This window comes from Paramisgurnus dabryanus, chromosome 20 (genome assembly GCF_030506205.2).
Source record: "Paramisgurnus dabryanus chromosome 20, PD_genome_1.1, whole genome shotgun sequence".
NCBI lineage: Eukaryota > Metazoa > Chordata > Actinopteri > Cypriniformes > Cobitidae > Paramisgurnus > Paramisgurnus dabryanus.
In genome coordinates this window covers 29,837,799-29,850,016 of record NC_133356.1, presented here as the reverse complement: position 1 = coordinate 29,850,016, position 12,218 = coordinate 29,837,799, and the positions used below count along the sequence as shown (strand labels likewise).

Below are 12,218 nucleotides of genomic sequence, written 5' to 3'. Positions count from 1 at the left end.
CAACTTACTATTGATAAGATAAACACTTTCATCATTATGCCTCTGTACAAACAATGGTTAGCACTTGACAGGTCTTTAGGAACAGCTCTGCCGTTGGCACAAATGATTGATGGGTTTGAAGCAGGTGTTTACATAACGTGTAGGCTCCAAGTAAGCGCTCGGCGTGCGTGTAGGTGTGTTGTTTGATATAAAGGGGTACAGTAATTGCGCTGGTTCATGTGCGGCTGAGCCCACACCCTCCGCGTGTGTGGGTGTAGTTGGTCGTAGCTTTAGCCGGAGGTGTAGGCGAGTTGAAGCTCACCCCGAATGGAGATTATATTCTCGGCACGTAAGACTGCCAGAGAGCCACAGGGAGAGAAGAAAAGACAGGAAAGCGAGGCAGAACAGGGGGAGATTTCTGTGCTTGTAGGCCGGGCGGCTCAGAGGAGAAATGGCTGCCTGTGGATGACTCATACCCCAGCATTCCCAGCGTTTGTCAAGGAGACTGAATCATACAAGCTTTCTCTCTGCTTCCTCGGCCAGCCCGGATGCCGCACGAGGCTGCGGACATGCTGAGGCTGGTGGCACGGCCCGGTCTCCGTCCTTCTGAGCGTGCCCGGGAGACGGTCGCCACGCTGATGCTGTGAGATACGCAGGGATGGCAGAGCATAGCCGGTAAGCCCGGTCAAAGCAGGTTTTTCTGGATTGTTCGGTCTGCGTTACTCTGTCTCCGCCTGTGTCTGTGGTATAATGCTTCAGCTGCCTGTTGTTTCTTTGGAGGCTGATACAAAACACAAGAAGCTGCTTTGAATGGCAAAGGTTGACGGTTTCCGTGTGGCATGTGTTTGAAGAACGTAAAACAAGAAAATGCGTGAGAGATGTTGGCTGTTGTGTTAAAGCTATGGCAAGCCATGCATTACAAAGCTTTTAGTTTGGGTACCATTGGAAAAAAAACATGAGTACACACATCTTTGAGTGGCTTATTGCTTTTAACAGCAACAATATGATTTATCAATATATAAAGATTATATCAATAGGCTGCTTGTGGTTGTCAATCAGTAGCAGCTAGGCACGTGAATATAGATCGTGTGTGTTTAACAGCATTTCACAAGGGCTTAAACACAACTCATCCAATCAGAACGGTTTCGCTTTTAGTTTGTTGATTTAGTCTTAATATGTGGCAGTATTGACAATATTATTGTGATATTTAGTCTTGAAATGTGCAGTAGCTTTGGCTCAAGTGCCACAGGCCTTTATTGCAGCCATGCTGTCACACACACACACACACACACACACACACACACACACACACACACACACACACACACACACACACACACACATGTTGGTGTATGTGGTTTACGGGGACATCTCCATCAGGGCCGCATTAATGCATGGGCTTACCTGGGCTTAAGCCCAGGGCCTCGGGCTAGAAAAGGGCCCCGAGATGCCGGAAAAAAATAACAACCGCATTTTATAAAAAGTTGATACTCCCTTTAAAATTATGCCTAATCGCTTTGCTTTGAATGTCCGTGCGTGAATGCAGTTCCTGCGCAAGAAAACCTCTCACTTACTGTAGGCTACCCTGCAATCATTAGTGAGCTTTTTAAAATTTCTGTCTGAAATATCCATTATTGCATTTCTGATGAACAAAAACGAAACTGAGGACGCGTTTTTATCTTAATATGAAAGACAACATGTTCATTAGATGATTCCTCGTAACATTTTAAAGCCAAGATGTACAGAACAGCACACAAAGATATTACACAAAACATTTTTGATAACTAAATCTAATAAATAACAAATTAGATTCTGCCTCGGAAGCCACGGCTAAGTTCAACGATCTTATTTCATTTTGAGATTTAGCGTGGCAAGGAAATAAAAGACAAGAAATTACATATAATTTGTTACTGTAAATTAAGCTTTATATACAATTCCTTAAACGGTTCATTTATAACAAGAAAACACTGAAATTAATCATTTCATAGACACTATATATGCTTTATTATTTTGCACAGAAATATCTGATTGCTTACTTTCACTTTGATCATCTCTGTATTCACTTGAAACAACTGATGTTTCTTATAACATTTGTTTCAGGAATCTCTTTTCTATCATTTGAAAGTTAACACCGACCATATTATTAAATCACAAGAGAGACAATTGTGTCAGATTCGGTAGAGATATTTATATTCGGTGTCATCACCGAAAAAAAAAAACGGCTTACCTGTTTTGTAGCTCAACTTTTGACAAGTTAAGCAACCTTTTTAAATACATTTTAAAACTTATACTTGTCGAAAAAATCTGTTTTTTGATGTTTAGTTTGATGAACGCCTAAATATGATCACGCAGAACACCTAGCGCGTTCGGCTAAATTGAATGTGACAGCATGCAACAGCGTAACATCGACACAACGGAAAGCAATCCAAAACTTACAGAACTTAAATTAGATCAGAATTTACCTTTATAATTAATAAAAAAATAAAAACAATATGAAGTCAGAATCAATAAGGTGCAGAACATGGGTGCAAAATGCCTTAATGCGCAGGGGAATAAAACACAAGCCACAAATAGTTTAATCAGATAACACTAAATAATCTATAAATTAAATAAAAACAAAGAAATATTAAAATCAATTTTAAAATAACGAAAGTATAGAATTGCCTGTTTTGTCTTTTAAATTGCAGAAACAAAGAGACTTGAATTTCTGAATATAGACGTGTAGCCCTGTCACGGGATTTATGCTATTAACAGACTTTAAAAATATTTATTAAAAGCTACTTTTTCACATATTATTTACTTAGTATTATCATAATAGGCTGTATATTTTTTATATTGGGAGAAAGCTGTTATATGTGAAATCAGATAATGTGCACTCTTATACAGCCAAAATTAAATGATCCTCATTTTATAACACATTTGCGACGATTCGACTGTGCAGTAGTCGAATCAGGCTTCTCCTGTCAAAGCATCGAATCTTAGACTATTCGGGTCACCCTATAGGACTATGTGCATATGTTATGCAGTGATATTTGTGTATATTGTGGGCATTCTGATATGGTTTTAATATTTTGTTATTGCATTTATTCCAGCAAAATAAAAGCCTGACAACTTGCACTTAGTGCCCTGCTAAAAAAACAGCATACCAGCAAGACCAGCATATGTTGTGTTTTGGTGCTGGTTTGCTAGTGAACACCAGCTAAACCAGCATCAGCACCAGCATTAGCACCAGCTAAACAAGGACCAAACCAGCATTAGCACCAGCTATACCAGCACCAAACCAGCATTAGCACCAGCATCCCATGCTGGTCATACCAGCAAGACCGGCATATGTTGTGTTTTGGTGCTGGTATGCTGTGACCACCAGCTAAACCAGCATAGACCAGCATAATTCCATGCTGGTTTGATTCTGTTTTTATCAGCAGGGTTATTATAAAGATTGTGCGAATGTAGGCTGTAATTCTGGTGGATGAAGGGCCCCACAAAAGGGTAAAGCCCAGGGGCCCCTTACAGTGTTAATGCGGCCCTGATCTCCATAGACGCAATGCATTTTATACTGTCCAAACTGTTATATTCTATTCCCCTTACCTACCCCAGTCCCTAACCCCAATGTCACAAAAACCTGTTGCCAGTCTTTAATCTATGAAAAACTACCATTTAGTATGTTTTTTTAGCGTTTCAGTTTATGGGGACACTCCCTGTGTCCCCGTAAACCACGTTTATAGCATAATAAACATGTCATTATACACTATTCATGTCCCCGTAAACCACATAGACCAACCCACACACACACACACACACACACACACACACACACACACACACACACACACACACACAATTATCCAGCAGCATCCACAGTGTTTTGTGGGTCACCTTTGTATATTTCTGTTATAATTCTGTGATAACACTTTCTTATGTAGGAGCTTTATGGGATTGATTTATTTGATGTGGTGGAGAGAAAAACAATTTGATATACAGCGTTAACAAAAATAAACTTCATGAAAGTATGCAAATTCCAATGCTTTGCATTCCAGTTCTTTGCTCATAGTGGGCAGCGATATTCTCTCAAAAAAAGTTTATATTTTGCAACAATGTGCACAGACAAACTGGGCGGAGTTTTTTTTGTGATTGTTGCAGGCAAAAATCCTTGATCTTGCGGCAGGTTTTCTTAAAAAATGTGATGGAATATGTGGGATATTTATGTAATTTTATGCGATGAAATTGCAGGAACTTGCAAAAATTGCGGGAACTTGCAACAATTGTGGGAACTTGCAAAAACTGCTGGAACTTGCAAAAAATGCGGAAACTTGCAAAAACTGTTTCACGAAAATCTGCAATTTAAGTGCGGCCCCCGCATAAATTTGCGGACTTCGGCTGATTATGCATTAAATCATGCGATCGAATAATCATGTTTTTCTTAAGGGACCAACTGGGGTAGCAAGCAGCACCTCCATTTGTGTACTTACAATTATATATATATATATATATATATATATATATATATATATATATATATATATATATATATATATATATATATATATATATATATATATATATATATATATATATATATATATATATATGATTGTGAATATCACTGTACAATTGTAAGTACACAAATGGAGGTGCTGCTTGCTTATATATTTATGTATATATATATTAATGCAATATTTAGTCTGCATATGGATTGATAGTATTTTTTGCCCAATATTCAATTTTAACTGTTAAACCATCTAGTTATGCATTTGGCAGATGCTTTTATCCAAATCAACTTTTTGAATTACAAGGTATACATTTTATCAGTGTGTGTTACCTGGGTTCGAACCCATGACATTTTGCACAGCTAAGTAACGCAATGCTCTACCACTGAGCTATACAAGAACACTTAATACTGATATTTGTCACTTGCTCACTTATTTGAACTTCATTAAAGGATGATTCAAAGTCAAACCAGAATAAAAAAATTATTACATTAATTACTCACCCGTTATGCCGTTCCACACCCATAAGAGAGGGCTGTGCGTCATCGCGTCCCAAACGACCCAAAATAGAATCCCCAAACTAGTGTAAAGAGAGAGAGAGAGAGAGAGAGAGCTTCACTTTCAGTTTTCTTTAAAACGATTGCATCCTAGGGACGAAAGTGATCGATTAAAGTACAGCGTGAGTGCATGCGAGTGTTGGGGGGGCGATCTCGGGCACGGTTTAGTATGGTTAGGTATAATATGAGTGTGCCCTAAGATCTTTTAGATGAAATCTGACAGCTTTCTGACCCCCGCACACATTGGAGACTGACACAGGGGAGAAGCAGATGTGGAATAAAGTCATACTTTTGCTTGTTTTTTGCGAACAAGAAGTATTATCAATGCACCATTGTGCCCTATTAAAATTAAGCTTAAACCGCTGTAGTCAATTTGACTATTTTAATGATATATTAAGTGTCTTTCTGGGCCTTGAATGTGGTAGTTGCATTACTGTCTATCAGGGATTAACTATCACTTTAAAAAAACACAAGGTTTTGATCATGTTTAACTTACCGAAGTTTATAAACTCTAGCTAGTTTATTACTGCATCATCAAATCATTTTTAGTAAACACGGATTGGATCAATTTAATTCAACAGGCCAATATTTCATTGTTTTAAACAATGTTAGATTATGCCACAGACATTCGACTCAAAGCCTTCATCGATTATCAGCATTTTTTATGTTATAGACGATATGACAATGGTTTTAAATGTATTAATAATTTGCCATTTTATCCAGTGATTATAATTTTTTTTACATCAAAGCACCTTTTTGGCTAGTTACATGTTTGTACATGATGTATGAAAATGGTCATTCAGTCCTATGGTACTCTATAGTACTCTTTGGTTTGCTTAGTAGCTCGTATTCCATTTGTTGCCTGTATGTTTTGAATTAAATAGACAAAGAAACAATTACTCATATTTATTTGTTTGGTTGGAAATTCTTTTGGAATGATGTTTCAAGCATCTCTGGGTAACCATGACCACCCAGGCTATATTTTCCATCACTCAGTGGAGAAGATAACGGATTGAATTAATTTTGGAGCCATGCTGTCATAATTCCCTGAGTTGTCCATTGTTGATTTCATTGAGACTCTGGGAAGAGGTGGCGACATATTATTTAAAGCCATTAGAACGCGGACAAGTCCACATTGTACGGAAACCATTGTGCCCTATTGTAATGTTGGTGCCCGCTGATTGTAATCGAATAGACTAAACTATGATAAGAAAAATCTGCCTATCAACACTCTTAACCGCAATTCCTCCACAGCCTCCAAAATCCCAGCAACATGGATTCTGCAAGATCTTTTGCTATTTAACTACTGTAAACCTGTGACTTTGAAACTAAAACTGCACAGAGTGGGTTTTTTGCTTGCTGTTTGACTGTGGGTAACCAAAGAGTCTTTGTGAATCTTTATGGCCTTTTAATATGGATAGTTAAAGAATATACGTATATATATGAGTAGTAATTTGCATAGGTTTTGATTAAGTCTGTGTGTTTACACAGGCGGTTGTAATGTAGGATCAAGCTATCACAGGTTTTTGCTTAAGTTAAGTTATGAGTTAAATTTGTCTGTCCAGGTATTCATCAGGCTAATTGAATATTCACACGTCACCGCACGTCTGACTTGAGCATTTACATGACATTTTAAAAAGTCAAATAATTGCTTTTGTTTGATTGTAACCAAACTTGCATGGAAAGCAAATACGCATTGCACGTAAATAGGGTTGGGTACCGAAAATCGGTGCCAATAGGGAACCGGTTCTAACGTAAACGGTAGTAACCAGACCGAATACGAATGAAAAATTCGGTGCCTGATTTCGGTTCCTGACTTTTCTTTACCGCCACCTGGTGTTCCGATATGAAGATTTCAGATGCAAAAGCCTCTAAAATGCCATCTGAGATTTTCTATATATAAAAACCCAACCGATACCCAACCCTACACGTAAATGTGCAATAAAACTTTTTCTTTTCAAAAGAATCATAAAGTTTAAATTCTAGTTTAGTTTAGAAGTTTAATGTGAGAGCCTAAACCACAACATATTCATGTTTTGTTGAACCGATAAGATGATAAGGTAAAAACATGGATCTTTTTGTTGTTTTTAGTAAATACGAGTCAGGCACTTATGAGTGGATGAAGAAAGAGGATAGGGGATCTTTCTCGCTTTGTTCCGGCTCCGATGGTGCTTTTGAATGTAAGCTGCAATGCAGAAAGCTGCTTGTGTTCGGGTTGATAGGGAGTCTCACCTGTGCTCTACTCAGGCAGTCATTTCTTGGCCGGTTGTAATATGGGGTGTGACGCTGGATCGGCTCCCACTGCCGGACAGATGGGAGAGAGGCCGTGATGAGACGCCTTCCAGGCTGGGATGGCAGCGAGCAGAGGGAATCGTGGCTTTCGACGCCTTCGTACATTCTGTTGTGTGTGTGTGTTTCTATGCGCTCCACATCATGTCTGTTAGATGCATTTATTACTGTGACCCTGTTTTTCCTCCAGAAGCCAGATGGTAGATGTCCCAGCATTCTAAAGAGACTTTAAATATTCTCAGTTACTTGGAAAAGATGACCAGGTGTCTATCATTATTTAAAGTGAACACATAAATGGGTGACACCTTATTTTCAAACCACTGTTGTATATTTTTACCATTATGTATGAAAGGACACTCATTATATTCATTGGTCAGAATGTTGGGACGCTGTATATTGCCCTCTGATATTTAGTTTAGTTTTTAAGTTATATTTTTGCCTTTATTTAACAGTAAGTGAGGAGAGGAGAGGACAGAAAAGTAAAGGGAGGATAAAAGGGTATGGGATCGGCAAATGACCATGAGCCGGGAATCGAACTCGGCAAAAGTGCGAAAGCACCTCATGTCGGGGCGCTGCCCACTACGTCTTCGGCTCCGACAGTTAAGTTTGCTTTGATAGCTTTAATTAAGTGATCAGAAAATGCTGATTTTATAAAAAAGATTATAAAAAAAACATTTTAAAAAAGCGTTAAAGTGTTAAAAAGTGACTAATTAGTGGACCCACAGACTGACAATCGGGATATGATCTGTCCCATTTACACTGCTGTGCCCTCCTGCCTTAACCACAGTGTAATGTTGAAAAGCTCACAGCATCTTTAAACTGTACGTGGGAGAAGACGAGGGAAAAGAGCTGATTTTTATACATTTCCAGATCACAGATGGATGGAGTGACTCACTCTCTCACACACCCGGACATAAACACTCACACATACTTCAGTGACATTTTCACTCGCCATTCTGTGTATAACATCCAGGTTCTGTCACACGTCCTCTTTTACATCCCTCTTTTTTCACTTGCATTAATACTAGAAGATGGATGCTTGCATACAAATATCACTTTTCTGTCTTAACTGGTTCACTTAACTGGTTTAACTTTAGCTTTAATGATAGACCGATAAAGACCGATATATCAGCTAGCTAGACGCATTTCTGTGGATAACATCTAGATTCTGTTACACGTCCTCTTCACTTTACTGGTTTAACTTTAGCTTTAATGATAGACCAATATCGACCGATATATCGGCTGAATGACTTTCTGTGTATAACATCTAGATTCTGTCACATGTCCTCTTTTGCATCCCTTCTCTTTCACTGCCATTAATGCTTAAAGATCGATGCTTGCCTACAAATATCACTTTACTGGCTTAACTGGTTCACTTAACTGGTTTAACTTTAGCTTTAATGATAGAGCGATATAGACCGATATATCGGCTAGACGTCTTTCTATGTATAACTTCTAGATTCTGTCACACGTCCTCTTTTACATACCTTCTCTTTCACTGGCATTAATACTAAAATATCTATTCTAGCATACGAATATCACTTTTCTGTCTTAACTGGTTCACTTAACTGGTTTAACTTTATCTTTAATGATAGACCGATAAAGACCGATATATCAGCTAGCTAGACGCCTTTCTGTGGATAACATCTAGATTCTGTCACACGTCCTCTTCACTTTACTGGTTTAACTTTAGCTTTAATGATAGACCAATATCGACCGATATATCGGCTGAATGACTTTCTGTGTATAACATCTAGATTCTGTCACACGTCCTCTTTTGCAACCCTTCTTTTTCACTGGCATTAATACTAAAATATCTATTCTAGCATACGAATATCACTTTTCTGTCTTAACTGGTTCACTTAACTGGTTTAGTTTTAGCTTTAATGATAGAGTGATATAGACCGATATATCGGCTAGATGCCTTTCTATATATAACTTCTAGATTCTGTCACACGTCCTCTTTTACATCCCTTGTCTTTCACTGCCATTAATGCTAAAAGATCGATGCTTGCCTACAAAATATCACTTTACTGGCTTAATTGGTTCACTTAACTGGTTTAACTTTAGCTTTAATGATAGACCTATATTGACCGATATATCGGCTAGACGCCTTTCTATTTATAACTTCTAGATTCTGTCAGATGTCCTCTTTTACATACCTTCTCTTTCACTGGCATTAATACTAAAAGATCTATTCTAGCATACGAATATCACTTTTCTGCCTTAACTGGTTCACTTAACGGTTTAACTTTAGCTTTAATGATAGACCGATATATCGGATAGACGACTTTCTGTGTAAAACTTCTAGATTCTGTCACGTCCTCTTTTTTATCCATTCGCTTTTACTGGCATTAATGCTAAAAGATTGATGCTTGCATACAAATATCACTTTACTGGCTTAACTGGTTCACTTCACTGGTTTAACTTTAGCCTTAAAGGAATAGTCTACCCATTTGCCATATTAAACTATGTTATTACCTCAACCTAGACGAATTAATACATACCTATCTTTTTTCAATGCGTGCACTGTACAGCGCGTTGTGAATGTGTTAGCATTTAGCCTAGCCCAATTCATTCCTATGGTACCAAAAAAAAGTTTTATTTTGTGGCACCATACTTACTTTAAGTGGTCTTTAAATAGGGAAAACACGGAAGTGTTTGGTGGCTTCCCTGTTTGGTACCATAGGAATGAATGGGGCTAGGCTAAAGGCTAACACATTCACGACGCGTTGTACAGTGCACGCATTGAAAAAAGATAGGTATGTATTAATTCGTCTAAGTTGAGGTAATAACATAGTTTAATATGGCAAAAGGGTAGACTATTCCTTTAATGATAGACCGATATATCGGCTAGGCGAATCTTTGATATCTATGTCCATTTGGGCAATAAACAAAATCATTTATTTGACATATTTTCAGTTAAATATTGTGCTGAAAGATGCTTTCATATTTTTTATTTGCTAAAACTTAAACTATTCACACACACATAATGTGTATGTAGCTTGAATGTACTGTAAGTAACTTTGGATAAATTCGTCTGCCAAATGTAAATTACGGGGCTTCCATTAAAACTCACATCAGACATATCACGGGTCACCTTTAAAAATATGCTCCTTTGTGATTTTGTGTATGGTATTTGAAATTAAAACATGTGGTGGAAAAAAACATATGAAGTAATCATGGAAAAACTTGTAAATTGAAGTGTTGTTGATAATTAACAAGACAAGTAGTACGTTTTATGTTTAAGCCGCACATATAAAAGCCAAAATCCTGCAGTGCAATTAGACCGAATTTCACACGTTCTCTCAGGTATATTTACACCTTTTGGTTTTGTGCATATGCTCCTGTAAAAACAACCTCGTCCCCTGTAACCTCCAGACACCCGACGGGACGTGATGTGATGACACGACAGCTGCAGATTAGAAAGGAATCACCATCTCTCCAGTCATTCAATTATGAAAAACAGCTAGTTTTTTTAGGAGATAGGTTTGATTTGATTTTAATTAGCCGTAGATATCCAATGACTCTGGCATAGAGACAATCCTCTGGCCTGGCCGTCTTACTGTAAGTACATTAGACAGTGCTGCTCCCGCAGGACGTCCTCACTCATTAATTCTTATCCCGCAGACAGTTTTTTTTCTTCAGTTTTTCCACAAGAGGAGACGCATGTATGTAGGCACAGAGCCAGTCACTGTGTATAATAATTATAAATGGCTCATAGTACGTGCTTAAATGGTTGCTTTGCTCTGTGGGTCTTTGTTTTTTAGAGTTATTCATCTATTGACATTAGACAAATCAAACTGTCCAGCTTCTAAAACAATGACATCAGATCCCAAAGAAATATTTTATCACTCGGAGGTTGTGCTTTTATGGCTCAGGAGATTCAGTATCAGGCCTCGGCTATGTTAGATGTTTCTTCTTAAACAACTGTTGTCTTAAAGCATAAAACTAGAAAGTAAATGTGCGCCTAGCTCACATTCTTTGGTCTTGCCAGGATTTTGATGAGAAAGGTTTGACTTCATATCGAAAGCTCTGACTTTTGATTGCAAATCTTATCACGTTTTGAGACCTCTTGTTGAGATCTTTATTGAACCCAGCTTGATCTCACAGGAATTTGTACGTATTTTATGAGTTTGCTAATGTGAATCGTAGTAGTCTGTTTTTTATGTGTTATGTGTTTTACACAGGGTTGGATTATCCATAGACGGAATTGGGAGAGTGTCCTGGGGCACCAGGCAATGGGGGGCACCAAGGGCTCCAGACTGCAGCCAAAAAGTACTCGCGCGTGTGCGGCCCCCTTGACAAAACTATGGAATGCGGGATCGGGTTTTAAACGCTTATTTGCATGACGTGTATATCGTTTTATGTTACCATGCGCTCAGTTGATTGTACAGATAGGTCTACGCAGCCCGGGTAAAGTCAACACATCTCACTCAGAACCGCGAGGAGATGCGCTGGCGCGAATTTAAAATTAAACATTGCAAAGATGAGAGACAAAGAGAGCGGGAGAACTTTTAGCCTACATAACACCAACAACATTATAGATGAGAATAAAGGTACATCAGACATCAGTGCCAAGTTAAGGAAAGCCGGATAAAAGATGAGAAATGTGTGAAGGATACAAGTAGGGCCTACTGTATGTAGATTGCCCTACTACTCATCTCATTACAGTATGCTATCTGGATATAACTTATTGTATATGTATCTTAGGCCTATGCCTAGGATTAGTGAAGGGGGTTGTATGATTCTTTGGTTCATAACTTACTATTCTAAAAGTTTCATCAATTGTGCATATGACATGTTTGCACATAGAGTGACAACTTCATAAAGTTAGGTCTATTTAGTATTTTTCAGTAATGCAGTTATTTGGGAAAAATGTGAATAATTGCATTGCAGGCTGATT

General features: G+C 38.1%; 1 protein-coding gene across 3 annotated transcripts in view; it reads left to right on the top strand.

Moving 5' to 3' along the window:
- Positions 1-12,218, top strand: part of spred2b (sprouty related EVH1 domain containing 2b) — a 45,207-nt gene that overhangs the window by 11,318 nt on the left and 21,671 nt on the right. The window contains exon 1 of one of the 3 annotated variants that reach the window (XM_065250932.2): positions 14-654. The exons of the other annotated variants lie outside the window; for them this stretch is intronic. Within the exon in view, the coding sequence (XP_065107004.1) occupies positions 638-654 (17 nt within the window). The 5' untranslated portion in view covers positions 14-637. Of the gene's footprint in view, positions 1-13; positions 655-12,218 lie in introns of those variants that run through there. 3 annotated transcript variants of the gene reach the window in all.